The sequence below is a fragment of the Ochlerotatus camptorhynchus genome, unplaced genomic scaffold (genome assembly GCF_037179485.1).
Source record: "Ochlerotatus camptorhynchus isolate MF236.1 unplaced genomic scaffold, CSIRO-AGI_Acam_v1.1 ptg000550l, whole genome shotgun sequence".
NCBI classification, from domain to species: Eukaryota; Metazoa; Arthropoda; class Insecta; order Diptera; family Culicidae; genus Ochlerotatus; species Ochlerotatus camptorhynchus.
Window position 1 is genome coordinate 2,851,336 of NW_027041033.1, and position 19,023 is coordinate 2,870,358.

The window sequence follows — 19,023 nt, forward strand, 5'->3', positions numbered from 1 at the left end:
TCAAGGTCACAACTCTACTCCTGAGCAAGTCTGGTTCGGGAAGAAACCCAATTTGTCACATCTTCGGATTTTCGGTACCAAGGCAATGGTACAAATACCCAAGGAACGGCGACGCAATCTCGACCCCAAGTCTCGGGAATGCATTTTTGTTGGGTACGACGACTACACGAAAGGATACCGTCTCTACGCTCCGCAGTCGTGTAAAGTGTTCACCAGCCGCGAAGTCTGTTTCATCGACGAAGATACACAAAGCGCACCGGATGAAAAGCAACGTCAGATCTTGGTCCCGCTAGACTTCGAGTTCGCTTCTTTATCGTCAGCTGCAAGAGGTTCGGACAACCACTTGGTCGAAGAAACCGAGGACGACGACACTGAGGACGAGTTCTTCACGGATTACGAAAGTGGAAGCGAAGAAGAGTTCAACGGCTTTGACATTTCACAAGAAACCGTGATCGACGTGACTCCTGTGCTCTCACCGCACAAAACTTCAAATCCACCTCAGTCACAGGTGTTGAGACGTAGCGGTCGGGAGCACAAAATCCCAGGCAAGTATAATGACTTTCAAGTAACGTACAAAGGTCTGCCGCATTCTCAACGTTTACAGGAGGCTAATACGAACGTGGACAACTTGGATACACCAGTGCAGCTCACACCCCAAGGCCTGTTCGGTGGTATCGCAACCGCAGTCGACATGGCCGTAGCTGAGGGACCACTACCAAATGGCGGTCCGGATACGCACCAAGAGGCACTGTCGCGGGAAGACGCAGCACTCTGGAAGCAAGCGATGCGTGAGGAGTATGGTGCGCTCATGGAAAACGACACCTGGACCTTGACCGAACTGCCTGCTGGTCGGAAGCCGATCAAATGCAAATGGGTCTTTAAGACCAAGCACGACGCAAACGGCAACGTGGACAGACACAAAGCGCGCCTAGTCGTAAAAGGCTTCTCGCAGCGAGAGGGGGTGGACTATGATGAGACCTACTCACCCGTGGTTCGTCATAGCTCCCTGCGGTACCTTTTCGCCTTGTCCGCCTGGTATGGACTGGCTACCGTGCAAATGGACGCTAAAACGGCGTTTCTCCAGGGAGAATTAAAGGAGGAGATTTACATGGAACAGCCTCCGTGTTTCCAAAACTCCCGTCAGTCAAGACTGGTTTGCCGTTTGAATAAAGCTCTATACGGACTCAAACAGTCCAGTCGCGTATGGAATGCTAAACTCGATGCTGCGGTGCGAAGGTTTGGATTGACTTCGTCAAAGTACGATCCGTGTCTCGACTATCGCATCGAAGGCAACCGGATGATATTTATTGCAATCTACGTAGATGACGTGATTATCTTTTCCAACGATAAAGCGTGGACTGCCGAGATCAAGATGAAGCTGGGTGACACGTTTTGCATGAAGGACCTAGGACCAGCAAGTTCATGTCTCGGAATACGGATTACCCGTGACAACGATGCCGTAGCTCTGGATCAGGAGGCATACATCGAGGCGATGCTGTCCCGATTCAACATGCAACATGCGAAGGCAGTGTCAACTCCGATGAACTCAACTTGAAGCTGACCAAAGAGATGACTCCGCAGACCGCGGATGAAGCTGCAAAAATGAAAGAGGTGCCGTACGAGGAGGCTGTAGGCAGTTTGATGTATCTAGCGCAATGCACCAGACCTGATGTCCTCTTCGCCGTTAACAAACTGAGTCGCTTCAACACGAATCCAGGAGTCAAGCATTGGGAAGCGGTTAAACACCTGTTTCGGTACTTACGAGGTACGTCGAAGCTCAAGCTGCAGTACACCAAGGGTTGTAGTACTGACCTGATTGGTTACTCCGATGCCGACTGGGCTTCGGACTAGGATGACCGCAAATCGACTAGCGGCTACATCTTCATGCTGCAAGGAGGTACGGTGTCATGGTGTTGCAAGCGGCAACCCACAGTTGCCCTATCGACTTGTGAAGCCGAGTACATGGCTTTATCTGCCACCGTACAGGAAGCCATGTGGTGGCGTGGTTTGATGAAACAACTTGGACTGGATCAAACCATCGAGCTTTGCTGCGACAATCAAAGCACTATATGCATTGCCAAAAACGGAGGGTACACGCCACGTACCAAGCACATAGACATACGTCATCACTTCATACGAGACGCCCTCGACCAGAACATCGTTCGGCTGAAGTACGTGAGCACCGATCAACAGATTGCAGATGGCCTAACAAAGACTCTTGAACGGATCAAGCTGGAGCGAAACCGAGTTGCTATGGGGGTGGACGCATCAGCTTAAGAGGGAGTGTTGAGATAGTAGTGTAAGCTGTGCTTCATCTGTTCTTTATATCTGTGGCAGAGTAGAATTTAACCAGCTTCGGTGTAGTTTACGCTCACCGTGTAGAACTTCTTATTCTCTGCCTGTACTGTACTTTTCCCCTTCATTCTAAAATAAACGATTTGCAATACGGAGGTGTCTGCGCGTGTTCTCTCTTTAATACATTTGATTCATAAATTTCATGTGTGTTTCTGGGTGAATTCTGTTTATGTGTAGTCACATGAAAGTCATGTGGAATTTTACATGGAAATTCGCCAATAAAAATGTGTGGAATTCTATTAGTGTATATTAAGCAAACTTTATAGACGTTCAGGAGAACTTCGTAGACAAACTTTGTTCACAATGTTCAATCTTTAGAAAAACTTAATTAGGCTTTTTAAAACTTCGTGGATTTTGTTCAGGGGACTTTGTAGAAATCCAGAAAATTTAATATAAATCTGGGGAACTTCATGGAGCTAAAGAAGATTTTTAAGAAAGTCAGAGTGCTTTGCAAAACTTCGGGAAAACTTTAAAGAATTGGGAACTTTGTACTAGTTGTGGAAACCTCGTTGAAGTTTAGAAAACTTTATGTAATTTTAAGAAACTTCATTATAGTTTTATATGTTTTAGGGCACTTCGTTAAAGTTTAATGGACTTAAAATAGATCAGGACATTCCGTGAAAATTTAGCAAACTTTGTAGAACTTCAAGTAACTTCGTGGAAAACGAAATTCTATAAAGTTCAGGGAGCTTTGTAGTACTGCAGCGAACTTAATAGGTATTCTGGGAACTTTGTAGAAGTCTAGCAAACTGTTCAAGGCAGTTCGTGGTTTTTTTTTAAGATCAAGGAAATTCGAAGTTCAACCAAAATTTGTAGGAACTCAGCGAACTTCGTAGAAGTTCAGAGACTAAGACCTTCTGGGTTTGATGTGGGATTTAACTGGAAGTTTTGGCATTTTTGTTTCACCCATATGATTAGGAAAATTCGTAGAGAAAGTTCAAGGTCTTTTCTGAAATTTGGAGAAGGTCATGAATGTTCTGAGATCCATTTTATTTATTTTTTGTCTTTATTATAGAAACTTTCAGCCTTAGGCTGGTTCATCTCTTACCTGGCTAAATTGAAATAACTTGAAAAAAAAAATAAATTATGGAACTTGGAAGAAGTTGAGAACATTCTCAAATTTCGGTTCTCAACTTCTTCCAAGTTCCATAATTTATTTATTGTTTTAATTATTTCAACTTAACCAGGTAAGAGACGAACCAGCCTAAGGCTGAAAGTCTCTATAATAAAGACAAAAAAAAATTAACCAGGATCTCAGAACATTCATGACCTTCTGCAAATTTCAGCAAAGACCTTGAACTTTCTCTACGAATTGTGTTCGTACACTGTTCAACATTGCACTAGAAGGTGTTGTGAAACGTGCGGGCTTTATCATGTGGGGCACGATCTCTTATAAATCCAGCCAGTTCATCTGCTTCGCTGACGATGTGGACATTGTCGGAAGACCGTTTCAGGCAGTTGCGTTGGATTAAAGACCAAGTATTCGTTGGCTGGAGGAATCGAGTGCGATAGAGCTCAGTGTCATAATCAGGTTAGTTCGAGGTGGTGGATTAATTTGTGTACCTCGGATCATTGGTGACGCCGAATAATGCAGCAGAGAAATTCGGATACGCATTATTGCCGGAAGTCGTGCTTACTACGGACTCCACAATACCTTCAGTAAACTCCACTACAATGTACAAGACGCTGATAAGACCGGTAGTTCTTAGTCGTTTTTCGTAGGGTGGGTGTACCAGTTATGGCTATACGTTCCAATTAAAGTGTGTTCCAATTATGGCCTATGGGATTCCCATATGCCATAATAGAAACACACCATAATAGGAACGTATAGCCATTACTGGTAGATCTAACCTAGTTGATTACTTATGTTCTTTTTTTTTCTGAACGCAAGCCCCGAGACTGGTCTAGTTTGGCGGTTGGGTGTTTCACTTGTGAACCTGGTTGTGTTCCGACATGCCGAACAACACTGCCGGAAAAATGGCGTTTGTCTCGAATCCGGTCGGTACAAGACATAGAGGAGCGCAGCCAATCAAGGATGTGTGTGACGCTCAAGAAACTGGAAACAAGCTGCCACAAACCATGTCAAATTCGGTGGTATTAAAATCAAAAGTATCACCCCACGTTCCTCTATTTTGGTCCTTTGAATTTCGAATACAAAAATCCTTCACTTACACAGACACCACATTACCGTACGTCCTCCCAACCACCCACACCCAACTTCATTCCTCTGCAGTTCTGTCTGCACTCGCAAGTGACTCACTTCTTCTCGCGTCGTCAACACAATCAGTTTACCAGTTTCCGATTCACTGCAACACATTTTGTCTCTAAAATTATCTCTTTTCCTTCATCATAACTGTATCGATAATCTCAGTTTATACTTTATACAGTAGTGAACAAACGAAATCTTCCAACAGTGTGAACAACAATACGATTCAACGACGGTTGTGATTCCATGGTTTGAGTGCGTAGGATGTAGTTTTGGGGAAACCATCTTATTTTTTCGGGGACAACTCCGGCAGGCAGAAGGAGCAGGAAAAATCTGTCGCGTCACAGTCGCCCTTCCACCCATTTGAAGAGGAAACGGCAAGGTGGGTGAGAAATTCCCTCCTTCAATTGTTCCAAAACAAACCAAGCTTACTCCATCAAGTGGTCGCGTAGTGTGCGTGAGAGCGAAAATCGAAGTCAAACGGAGAAAGAGAGAGAGGAACCGATGAATTTTCCTCTCCTCGCTGAACGACAGCGACGACGAGGAGGTGGGAAAGCCGAAAAGCTCTCGTAAAATCATAGCAAGCGCGGAGCGGTTCGTTCATTCGGTCGGAGTCGAAAAGGAGCAGGCCAGGAAGGAAATCAAAAGCAACAGCGCCAAACCAGTTCGGCTCAGTTGGCCGTGCGATTTAGTTGTGAAAAGTGTGTTTTCCTCCAGATAACGGTGTAGAGATTTGTTCGCAAATCGTTGTGATTGGGTTGAAAGGGAGGTGAACGAGGGGAGCTATTTATGTTGATGCACGCACGCACACATACTCTGATGTGGAGAAATTTGGCGACGACGACGTCAAAACAAAACTTCGCTGAAGCGAGAGTGCTAGTGGACGAGTGATTCGCGTCGTTTTCGAATAGGGTTCGCATGAGCTGGTGTTGGTTTGTCGGTTGGAAAAAGGATACGCGGAGCAGCACTGTGGGAAAAGCTCGGAAAAGCGTCTGGGATCCCAGTTGGCCGATTTTCTTCCCATGGTGTATCCGACCGTAGGTTGTTGTATAATCAGTTTGATAGTTGGAATCGAAAGTGCTTGGTCGGTGAATGGTGGTGATTTTTCCAGTGAAAATTTCCTCAAAAGTTGCCCTTTCCGGAGGGCGAAGAAAAATCAGTGTCACGCAGAAAAATAATCATGATTAACAATCGATGCCGGTGGGGGCAGGTGGAGTGAAGGTGTGGTTAGAGTTGACTTGGTGCCAGCCAGTGTAGTAGGCCAGGGTTTTAACGCACCGAACGCACCGGGGTAGGCGAAAATTCCAAGAGTGTTCCGTCTCCTTCCTTTGTACGTGTGGAAATCCGAGCAAGCTCTGAAAACAATATTATGGAATTATGTTTGCCGAACGGAGTCTCCTGAGCTGTTTATATAATATCCTGATTTTCATGCAGCGTAAGTATTTTTTTGCTTTCACCGTAAATGAGTGCATTTTCCCTTGATCCGCAATGTTATAGCCTACCTTGCAGGAGTGAAATACCGAGTATTGTTGTTCGTTTCCCCTTGTGCTGCTTTCGTCATCAAGCAAGGTGAACTTTGTTTATGCTTTTTTTTTTCACGGGTAGTATTACGAGTTTCACTTTCTCTTACTTGAACATGAGTTTTTTTTTGTAGAGTACTGAGTCAAGGGTGGCTTGATTCCGGGAAATTCTTCATTTTTTCCAACACATTTCTAATCGAACCCTCATCAAAAAGAATTTTCTTTCATGTCGGTCCGGTTCAGAAGTTCGTTGGATTTTTTCTTTGTCGAATCGAAATGGAATCGGTCGGTTGCTGGTGTTCAAAGCAGGGTTTCATGCGGTAATAATTAAAAGAGTTTTTATTTTCGTCGATCTGTTCCATTTCTACTTCGATTATCCGCTTTCTTCGATATCGTCGTCGTCGTCGTCATCGGTGACCGTTGGTGCTGCGAAACAGCAGGCGCCAATTGGACTGCATTACGACACGACATGATTAGCTCACTTGCTCTTAATACTATTGTTGGCTTTGGTACTGGCCTATTGCGTTCTCGTATCGATTTTGCGTTTTTTAATTAGAAACTTGGTTAGCAATCAGGATTGATAATTGATAACGGTTGTTAACGTCTGCCATACAAATTGACGTTCTCGACGGTTATCGATTAACAACCAGCAATGTTCGACATGAATAGGAATGATATACATATCTAATGATGGACTTTCGGCTAGCCTTGAAAGACGCGAATCAGTTGAAAATATGATGCCTTAGAAATGCACAAATTTTGCAAATTCTCTTTAACTTGTGGTTTTAAAAACTTCAAAATCCAAAACGCAACAGGATAACCATTTTTTTAAATTAGTTCCCCTTGTTAATCCGAAAAAAATGTGGTCATCGAAGAGAACCGAGAGAAATTTTTAATCCAACACTGTCATAACCTATGGAATGAAAACGTTATCAACGACACAGTCAAATTTCCCTTATGACTAATTCTCGTTGAAATCAGGCCGCCATTAACACATGGTCTATAAATATTTGAATAAATTCGCTTGATTGGTTGAAACTGATGAAAAAATGAGGTTGCCACTTTCCTTAGCTCAAATTAATGGATCCCTCTCTCACCAAGGGGCCTTATAGTTTTCAAAAAAGTTGAATTTCTAGCAATTCTTGACATATTTATCATGTTGAATCTTTGAAATTTCATATGGAACCCTCCTGCAAACAACACGTTATTATTAAGAAGAAGGATAGGGCTTTCATTCGGAATGGATTTTTTTGGCGGCCATCTTGGATTTGGCAACCACCGATTTTGATTCTGAGATGACCATCTGAAAGCTGAGCATACATTCTAATAGATAAACTCAACATATTAGGTGAGCAACGACATTAACATATAGTCGCTATATTCATAGTCTGGCGGATAGAATCTCGGGAACCAATTGAGCTGTCAAATAGCGGAACCAATCGAGCAAATCACGACCAACAACAGAAAAGAGCACATCAGCTATTGCGAACAAAACTTCGGAAACCCTTTTCTCGTGCCTCAAGGCTCGCCTACGCAAACTAACACAATCTTTGGGTTGGGGAAAGTTTCCCCTATCCGATGATGCCGATAATTTGCGTTCGATTGGCAAGGAAAGAAAAATCAACGTTTTGTTTATAAAAGTTGATAGTACTTTTTCAATTGATGGTCTAAAATATATTGAATTGGTTCCGCTTTTTGATAGATCGAAATTCTATTCGCCAGACTATGAATATAGCGACTATACATTAACACTATGAAACAACCATTTTTCCATCAACCATCAACGTCAAAGCAGCGCCAGCGTTCAGTAGGCCTGTGTTGTATATTTGTTTGCGTGGTTGTGTATTGTTGGCTCATTGTTCGCGTGTATCGATTTAAAATCTGATTGAAATCTTTTTAGAATCCCCAAGCAAATCACCTCAGAATTGTTTTGAAATTTTGTTCAAAATTATCTTGCTCTAAATTTTAAAATTCTCACAAATGTTCTTCCGTAATGGCCTTAGAATTATCCTCGAAATGAGCATGAGCATGATTGACCATCCGCGGATGCTACTGCGTTATTTCCAGATCAGCTGTAATTACACAGAGAACCGTCAGATGATGCTTGGGACTAGCAATCATCCTCAAAATGTAATTACTGGTGATCTAAAATTAGGCAATACCAGCACCGGCCGCGTCCGAATGCAGGTCAAGAAATGATTGAACTTGCACGAGAAATCACTGGGATGTTGGATAATAGGGGTAGGTTATGCAGCAAGCTTCGTTTTGGCAAACGGTATGCTGTGGGTACAGGTAAAGAAAACAAAAAAGGGGCTAACGAATCTTGAATGTGGAGAGGCATGATATTCTACTTAGTAAGCAAAAATGGTCGCTCTAAGGCCACTCAGCCCCTCATATTTCATTACACCACTTATGATCGAGTTGTTGTAGCCAGTGCTGAGATTTTTTATTGTCATTGACAGACCTTTGCGTGATATTGACGAAATTGTTTTTCGTCAGTGACAAACATTCACTTGGTAATAAAAAGTGTAATTTCGTAAATTCTGTGTCACATTACTGTTATCCAAGCAGTTCAGGACGTAGAGGCTTGTTCACTTTAACGGCTCAATGTCATTGTGTTGCTCAAGTCATCTCATTTCATTACAAATTTAGTTAACAAAAAAATCTGTACATGTTCGTCACTGACAGAATTGTCATTGACAATTTACATGGTTTACCTTGACGATGACTGTTAGCTCAAATGAGTGACTGAAGCAAAATCACCATTCAAACCTGGCACCGACAAAATGACGATAAGTTTCACAAAACACGATGAGCAAGCAATGTTACTATGAAACTCTATGAAACTATAATGGGGTCAGGGTTTGATCCCACGATTTTCTGCTCAGTAAGCAAAAACGGTTGTCTGAGGCAGCCGAGCCCTTCATATCAGAACACACCACTTATGATGGAGTTAATGTAAAAGTCAATTCTCTTTATCGATTTCCTCTTTTGATGACCATGGATTCACTAAGCTATTTTGCACTGTTTCTGCTATGCTATTCTATCATCCAGAACAACAAACGTACCAATGAATGTGTTTTCCGTCGAGTTATTATAACAAAAATCGATCAAAATCACTTGCACCCCTGCTTCCAAGTTTGGTTACAAGATTTCAACTATGGAGAGCATTTTGTGTTCTGTGATTCTGAATATTGCGATGAGTGTGCAAAATGTGCTCGAATATTGCTGCTTCGATTCCAAGTCGATTTGAATCGATCTTTTCGAAGCGAAAAGGAAGTCAATCAAAAATAAAAATCAGAAAATCGTTCCATTCTTGTAACCTCGTTTCACGCAATTGCATTCGCACACGCCCGAAGATCGGAGGCGAACGCCACTTCAACTTGTTTCGTCTACTAACGACTCTCTGATGACAGTGTTGGAGAAGCAGGAATGCTACATCGACATGTTTCGTCTAGAAACGATTATCTGATGACTGTGTTGAGGAAGCAGCATATGAATGTACGTAATTGGTTGATTTGTTAGCTATTTGACATTTACCACTTTTTCAATAGTTTCTGGTTGAAAATCAATCAAAAACGTAAAAATATTTCTGATCGATTGGTGATTAATTTATTGAAACTGGTCCAGGGGCAGCTGAGTTATTAACGTTCATAATTTCGTTACATGTTCCATTTTCGGTTTTCACAAAGTGTACCGCCATATAGAAATCACAGACGTAGTCCTACGTAAAAAAAATCACTCAGAAGTGCCTTTCCTCAAAAATACCACCCAAGCCTGTAGGTCTGTATATAATTCAAGAAGTTTCCGCCCAATCCACTCAGCTCCAAACAGATGACAATGCCAATGATGACAATTAATACGTATTGACATCCCCCAGCAGCTCAGAAATTTAATTAAAAATTCTATGGGCAGCTCTATAAAGTCCTGTTGAAGTCCTAACGAATTGAGACTAAATAATTACTGGCAAGAATATCCGAAAATAAACGCAGGGGAAAATGTGAAAATTGCCATCTCAGAAGATCCTTGGCAAGACTGGGATTCAAATCTAACCGCCCCCGCCACGACAGTACAAAATGTTTAGTTAAGAAATAATAAGCGTACTCGTAGAATAAAGCCTCCGTATAGTCGTATAGTTGGGATCCATTTGCTTGATATTGATGAAATTGTTAGTGTGGCCTTCCAAATTAATCATCAAAAATAACCGTGCCCTACTTTTGCTCAATAAAACAGATGAAGTTATCCTTAATAAGTAAAAAAAATCTCCTTAAAATAGATCAGGGTTCCTCCTTAAATGATTGATCAAAATACGTTAAAAATCTTAAAATGCTCAGTAAATATTTAAAGTACGCTCCCTAAAATAGAGAAAACTGTACATTAAGCATTTGAAAATGCTCCTTAGTATGCACCGCTTTGCACCATTTTGAAGTGTAATTGTACCATATATCATCGGAAAAGCTGCTGTAGAAAGGTTAATAACTACCATGAAATCAGCTGAAATGTTCAGTAAATCATTGTGTGCATTTGTGCATTTTTACTGAACATTTCAGCTGAGACGTAGTCCTTTATTTTCTATGAAAAATGAACATATAACGAGAAGGGTCAAGTTTCAATCGCATATTCCTCCAAAGCATTAATGTGAAATATGTCACGCAATATGCCATTCAATGGGGGCTTCGTTCAGCAATCTTGTGGCATATAGTACAAATAATGGAAATTGTTAAACAGCTAAGAAATTTAACTAAAATTGATAGCATTAAAAAATTTCCCATTCATTTGCTTAGACCACAAGGTGTCTTTCCTAACAGAGCCATCACATAGTTGGTACCAAACGAACCAAGCTGAAGTCGCATTTCCATTAGTATCGTTCAACACGCAGCAGCTCACAATAGACGATATGCGGACCGAAGGAAAGGTTCCCCGCAAGCAGCTTGCTACCAAAGCTGCTTGCAAGAACGCTCAAGCCAGAGAAGTAGTGAAGAAGCAACACCACCACTGTTAAGGTACAGTTGTTCAACATGCGATACGCTGCTGTTGGGCCATGTTCACCAAGAGCGTCATCATCAATTTGAAGAACATCAAACTCGCTCATCGTATCCATAGAGAAAGCGTCTCAAGTTCCTCAATGACCCGGTACCGTGCACCTAAGAAGAATATGAACCTATATGTAAAAGGCCTGCAGCTCGTTCTTCGTATTATCAGGCTTGCACACTTAGAAATTACCACCGACTTCGGTAATTTTTACCGAAATCTGAACAGCTGAACTGTTCGGTAAAATTTATGCAATTCAATTCGATTGTACGACTTTTCCCCGAAAACCAGTCCCCGAAAGTTATTGCCCCGAATGTAACTTTTCCCCGAAATACAATTCCCCGAATGGCACAGTTCTCAGAAAATAATTTCTCCGAATGTACCATTTCCCCGAATCTGCGCATCTTCGCTGGTTAACTACTTGTATCGAACAATACCACAATAAACATATTATTTAATGTGCGTCGAATAAAGACAATAGTTTGACTTTCGTTAAAACAAAATGTAAAGATCAAGCTCCTGAAATCGGTGTAATCCTATTTCAGCAGCTTTTGACCTTTCCATGTAGTTTTAACGAAAGTCAAACTTTTGTCTTTATTCAACACATATTGATTTCTTCGTGCTCCATACAATTTTAGATTCACCCTATAAGGAGTCGCCATGTGACTAATATGTATGGCATGGGGACGCATGATATCTTTTCTTTGTTTGTATGGAGTTTTTTTTTAACGGTCGTACCTATCAAACAAACACACATTGTATGCAATTAGCTCCATGCAGTGCTAACATTTGAAAACGGCACAAAAGCCATTTGTAAACAAATGGTTTGTGGGCCCTTTACTCGCTACCCGAAGAACGCCCACGCAAACCAACAGCATCGTCAGGAAGGGGAAAATTTCCCCTACCCGATGTTGCTGTTGTGTCGCGTGGGTGTACTTCAAGTAGTGAGTAAAGGGCCCACAAACCATTTGTTTACAAATGGCTTTTGTGCCGTTTTCAAATGTTAGCACTGCATGGATCATACCATATTATACGTCAAAGAATGAACTATGATTCAAAGAAGGAAAATTTCTTGCGACAAGCAAAATTTTCCCTTCTTTGTATTACAGCTCGTTCTTTAACGTTTTGAAGAATAAATATCTTACTAATTTATCAAAGCGATATCTCATTGTAATAAAATTGAAGAACGAGCCGTGATACAAAGAAAGGAAAATGATATCTCTTTGATAAAACCAATTAGATACCCTAATAAAAATTACCATAAACGAACGATAACCCAAATGTGTGAACTATTCCACAGATGAAAGACCTGGGTGTGGTGTTGGATTCACAGCTAACATTCAGGCAACACATTTCTTATGTCATCAATAAGTCGTCTAGGACTTTAGGATTCATCTTCAGGATAGCTAAGAATTTCACCGATGTCTACTGCTTAAAATCTCTTTACTGCTCCCTCGTACGATCGACGCTTGAGTATTGTTCTGCGGTTTGGAATCCGAATTACAACAATGGTGCCGAGAGAATCGAATCTGTTCAACGTCGTTTTCTTCGTTTTGCGCTTCGTAGACTGCCCTGGAGAGATCCGCTTCGGCTGCCCAGCTACGAGAGTCGCTGCCAACTGATAAACCTTGAACCTCTCCGGATTAGAAGGGACACCAACAGAGCTTTGATTATCGCCGACACTCTACAGGGACGAATAGATTGTGGGGCTATCCTAAGGCAAATTGACCTAAACGTGCAACCCCGACCACTCCGTAACAACCTCATGCTGAGACTGCAACTGCGTCGCACGAACTACGGGGCATATGGTGTGATTTGCGGACTACAGCGTGTGTTCAACAGAGTCGCATCTATATTCGACTTTCACCTCACACGTGATGCGCTTCGTCGGAGATTCTCATCTGTTTTCGCCGGCCGCAGTGACTGACAGAGAAAATTAGTGTATTTACATTTATGTTTTTTTTACATTCTGACCATGTTGCTTTGTTTTTCTTTCTGTGATTATTTGACATGTAATTTTACTATTATTATTATTATGATTAGTATTATTAGCATCATTTGGGCTACAGCCAGCCTGTTGATGTATGGCAACAATAAACAAATGGTTTGGATGATACCCAGAACACGTCGTTAAGCAAATTAACCATAACATTTTTATTAGGGTAGATATTATGCGATACGTTAAGAAACGAGCTGTGCTACAAAGAAGGAACATTTCTTGAAACAAACAACGATTTTTCTTCTTTGTATAAGGGGTGATGTACAAATTATGTCACGCCCTAAGGAGGGACGTGTAGAAATCTGTGATTGATTAATTTTGCCTCAATTTCGCGTGACATAATTAATGTATGGCCCCTAACGGCTCGTTTTTTTAATTTGATTACGATTAGATATCAGTTTTATAAATTAGTAAGATATTTATTCTTCAAAACGTTAAAGAACGAGCTGTGATACAAAGAAGGGAAAATTTTGTTTGTTTCAAGAATTTTTCCTTCTTTTTATCTTAGTTGATTATTTGACGTATAACTTGGTATGTTCCATGGAGCTAATTGCATACAATGTATGTGTGTGCATGTTGGATAGGTACGAACGTTAAAAAATTCCATACTAATAAATAAAAGATACCATGCGTCCCCATGCAATACATGCTATAGTCACTTTGCGACTCCTTATAGGCCGAATCCAAAATTGTATGGAGCAAGAAGAAAACACCATACACCGATTTCAGAATATTCGGTAAAAAATTACAGGAAATCTGTGAAAAATCACCGAACTGTTTACCGGACGTTCAGCTGTTGAGATTTCGGTAAAATTTCACAGATTTCGGTGAAATAATCTTAGTGTGTGACCTTTACATGTAGTTTTAACGAAAGTCAAACTATTGTCTTAAGCGAACCCCACACGGTAAGAAATATTGTCAATACTTAAAAGTATTGACAATAATATTGATGATGTGAATACAGATATATTGTCAATACCGATGTATTGACGTCAATATAAAATTCATTGACAATACGATTATCGTCAATACAAACAGTCGTGTATTGTTCGATACAAGTAGTTAACCAGCGAAAGATTTGATGAAACTGACACAATTTTCCCTTCTTTATATCAAAGCTCAGTCTTTATGCTCATTACAATCAGATATCAATTTGATAAACCGCCAAATGTCATAACCACAAAATTTATCTAGGGTGTTGAACGACTTTGTTCTGTTTATCAATATTCAGCAAAGATATTTTTCTCAATTTCATATAGATAAGTTGTAACAAACCCAAGGATCATATTTAAATAGATCGCACAGTGTAAATTGTATCTTTCGGAGAACTAGTTCTTTTGGGGAAATAGTTTTCGGGAAAACGTTCCTTTCGGGGAACTGGTTCATTCGGGGAATCGTATTTCGGGGATAAAACTTTCGAGGAAAGTGTTTTCGGGGAACTGGTTTTCGGGGAAAAGTCGTACAATCATTCAATTCAATTGCTTTTCAGCTACTTTGAAACTAAATTCCACTAAAATGACAAGATTTGATCATTTAAACAAGGTTGAACATGTTTTGAAACTATTTTCAAATTAAATAGCCTTTAAAATGAAGGTAAAAGTTTTACCGAACGTTCAGCTGTTCTGATTTCGGTAAAATTTACCGAACACGGAACCAAAATCTTAGTGTGTGTACTAGACCTGTTCATTTTAAACGAAATGTTCGGAATGTAACGGGTCAACCGTGATTACTGTTCGTCATGTTAATTTGTACTTCTGTGTAAATTTTCAGCAAAATCGGTGATGATTTAGAGGTGCTTCAAGTTAATTTTATGTTTTTAAGGTAATTTACGGCTTACAATATTTGTATCTCGAGACTGAAATAACGAAAACTGCTGTAACAACTTTCATAGCAAAGTTTAATGTGTCATGTATCAACTTTGTGACCAAAGGTTGACTATTAGAAGTGCATTCAAAGTGTTTTTTATGTTACTTCATACGCGAAGTTAACGATTTTCAGAGTTGGTTGGAAATGCTAACATGAAGCTTTAGTGTGATGATTTATTAGCTAGAGAATGATCTTTAGAAGAGGGTAGGTGGATAGTTCCGTTAGAGTACGGCAGTATGAAAATTGAATAGAAGTTGAAAATGAGCGAAGGGCCATTAAAGCGACAGTTATCAAGATAGACGCACATTTTTGCCTGTGGACTTGGAGACATACTTCAAGTCCCCGCGTACATCGTACGGGCTAGGCAAAAATGTGCGTCTATCTTGATAACTGTCGCTTTAATGGCCCTTCGCTCATTTTCAACTTCTATTCAATTTTCATACTGCCGTACTCTAACGGAACTATCCACCTACCCTCTTCTAAAGATCATTCTCTAGCTAATAAATCATCACACTAAAGCTTCATGTTAGCATTTCCAACCAACTCTATTAGAAGTGATTTTATTGAAGTTTGACTTAGTTTCATGCTCGAAGATATCTTAAAATGTGAAGAATTTTAAAGTATTTGTTCTACGAATTTTCCACCCGTATGATATAAAAATGTGTAGTGTACGGCATAATGTTCCTCATATTGTTCTAGAAGTTTCATTCCAACATAGTTTTCGTGTTTATTTCATAGATTGAGAGATAAAAATCAGAAAAGAGGCCGTTTTAGCTAAAATTCACAAGACAACAGAACCAATCTATCTCTCAATCTATGAAATAAACACGAAAACTATGTTGGAATGAAACTTCTAGAACAATATGAGGAACATTATGCCGTACACTACACTTTTTTATATCATACGGGTGGAAAATTCGTAGAACAAATACTTTAAAATTCTTCACATTTTAAGATATCTTCGAGCATGAAACTAAGTCAAAATTCAATAAAATCACTTCGAATAGTCAACCTTTGGCCACAAAGTTGGTAGATAACACATTAAGCTTTGCTATGAAAGTTGTTACAGCAGCTTTCGTTGTTTCAGTCTCGAGATACAAATATTATAAGCCGTAAATTACCTTGAAAACATAAAATTAACTTGAAGCACCTCTAAATCATCACCGATTTTGCTGAAAATTTACACAGAAGTACAAATTAACACGACGAACAGTAATCACGGTTGACCCGTTACATTCCGAACATTTCAATTAAAATGAACAGGTCTAGTGTGTACACTTAAGGCATGTATAAAGATAAAAGCGTGGCGAAAATCTCATAAAAATTTTCACTTCGCTTGGAACTTAAAATTCTATTTGGTGTATTCACGCATGCAGCTGCTCGTGAAAAAACCGCAGCTAAGCGGAAAGTTGATGTTTAGATCAAAAAGCGAATCTTTCAGATTTACACTTCACTGGAGGTGTAAACTGATCGATTTCGTTTCAAGTGAACTGCGAAAAGAGGGAATTGGAAAATGTTCCACAACAATTTTAGATGTAGAATTGCGTCTTTCGGCAACATATTGGGCGTGCAATTTCAAAAAACCCAAAATCTACCGCGTTACGAAAAGTGGTCAGGTTTTGACCACTTATAATTCTGTCGATAGCGGTGGATATTAATTATAAACAAGCCAATCGATTGGAATGTCATCTACAAATCTGCTAAAATGAATACTTGATCAATTTTCAAAAAGTCACTGTTGAAAATGGCACGAATATGCAACTGTTGCTATAATAATGAAAATTATCACCGATTGACTGCGAAAAGCGCGTTCCCTAACATGGATTTAAACATCGAGTACACTCCGGTCTCACCGAACGGTGTTTATTCAATCACCGCGTGTATTGTGGGAGTTTCAGGACCACCATAAATTTGTTAAAGAGTATTTTCTGGATACTTCTCCCGTTACCTTTCAAATAGACCAATCTACATTGATCAAATCTCTTCACGGACTCTCTCTTTCATTAATAACTTGGCTCCAAAAACATGTTCAGCTGTTATTATCGTCTCGCTTAGTAATATTTTCTTTTAATAGACTATGTAGAAAAAATAGCCCGAAATATGAATGCAACCAAGTTATCAACGAAAGAGAGAGTCGATGAAGAAAATCGATCAATGTAGATTGGACTATTTGAAAAGTGACGCGAGACTGGTCAATCGGATGTCAGTTCCTATAAGTATAAATCTAACATACCATGTGTAGTATATGTGATAAAGTAGTAATCAATTATTAATAAATTTACCTTTATTTAGTTTGAAGTCGGCAAAGTGAATTTGGCAGCACTGGAAGTCGACATTCATAAAATAGAAAAATGACAGATAAGCTCACCTTCGATAAAACATGAGTTTCGGAAAGCTCCGAATATACGAATGTGATTCGTGTTATGAAAATCGAAGTTTGGCTACGAATCGATCAAAACACAGGACTCGAATTGAGGAAGATGGGACATATGCTTAACATGACGCTATGGGATAGAATGAATGAATGAGATGTACTATCAGATTCATCACGCTCATTCATGGCTCGTTTTAGGATTCTGTTGACAAATTTTAAAGCAGACGGACGCTACGAACAACGCGGTACAATTTGGCAGGATTCATCATAGTGACAAATGGTCGATGCTTGAAACCTCGACCAGGTCACGACACCATGTATTTTACGTGGGGTACAATTTCAAAATCCAAAGTCGGTCGCGGCATGAAAGTGGTCTGATTTAATCCAAAGATGATGGATTTTAATTCTTAATACGCCAATCGATAGAAAAATTTTCTACAAATCTGTTAAAATTAAGACTATGTATCAATTTTTAAAAGGTCACCATTGAAAATTGTACGAATGTTCAACTGCTGCTATGTTAATTAAAATTATCATCAATTGCCTTATTGATGCAATAAAATTCTTTCCGAATTTTCTTAATAAGAGAGGCTTAACACAAGCATAAAGGTAGGTACTGTCCGGTAAGCTCAGATTCTGTGATTGATGTGTTCTCCCTAACATAGATTTAATTTCAGAATACCATTTCCGGTGGAATTCAATTCAACAGCATTGTTCTAAACTGGATTGCAAGCTTTCAACCCATTGGTTCTTTTCATGACCACAAATGACTGATAAAAGAGTTGAATAAAGACTTCAAGCAAGAGCTTGTATCCAAGACACATCGTTCAGGATTGGCTACATGGACACTAGACTGATGCAAAATTTGACTTTTTTGCTCCACAGTGCTTAAATGGTTTCAAATCAGGTCCTGATTAGCCTCCCAAAGTTACAACTCATTTGGTTAGGAACAGACTTCGCACAAGTCATTTGAAGTTTACATGTAAATTACTATAGGAAATCTCAACTTTTTGTTCATTACCTTCTAGTCTTGTTCCATATTGAGCTGCGAAACAGTTTGATAGCCATTCTTATAGAAAATTTTCTCAACTACAACTTTGCTGAAGATTGTTTCTATGTAAAACGAGACAGGAAAAAGTTATTAATTATTTAAGAGATTGGTAAACTTATGACATGATCAAGCAGCTGCTCTGTAGGCAACACTGTATTTTGCAGTGTGACATAGTAGCCATGATTTTTGTGTCCTATTTAACGCCCCAGAAACAGCAATGTTGCCTGCTGAGCAGTTGATTGAGCATGATCATAAGACATCAGCGCATTGAACCATTGATAACTTTCGATCCTTGCATTTAATCAAAAAGTGATCTTGAGCAAAGTTGTAGCTGGGAAAATACAAGTAAAGTTGAAAGTTTTTGAAGCAGATCAATATGGTAATATTCTATCTAATAATGAACAAAAATCTTGGTTTTACCATAGTAATTCCCATACAAACTTCAAATGGTTTGTGCCATCTCAGTTTCTCACCAAATGGGTTCAAATTTTGAGAGGTTAGTCAGGATCCGATTTGGAATCGTTTAAAAATTGTGGAGCGAAAATTTCAAATTTGGACACCGACAGAGCACCTCAAAAACAGACCTCTCAAACTGCTTCCGAATTTCAACCTATCGATCTT

At 39.7% G+C, this 19,023-nt stretch overlaps 1 protein-coding gene across 1 annotated transcript in view; it reads left to right on the plus strand.

The window, feature by feature from the left end:
* Nucleotides 1–5,419: 5,419 nt before the first annotated feature.
* LOC135713351 (uncharacterized) overlaps nucleotides 5,420–19,023 on the plus strand; it is a 116,328-nt gene continuing 102,724 nt past the window's right edge. Inside the window, exon 1 of the mRNA XM_065236458.1 lies at nucleotides 5,420–5,996. Within this exon, the coding sequence (XP_065092530.1) occupies nucleotides 5,939–5,996 (58 nt within the window). The 5' untranslated portion in view covers nucleotides 5,420–5,938. The remainder of the gene's footprint in view (nucleotides 5,997–19,023) is intronic.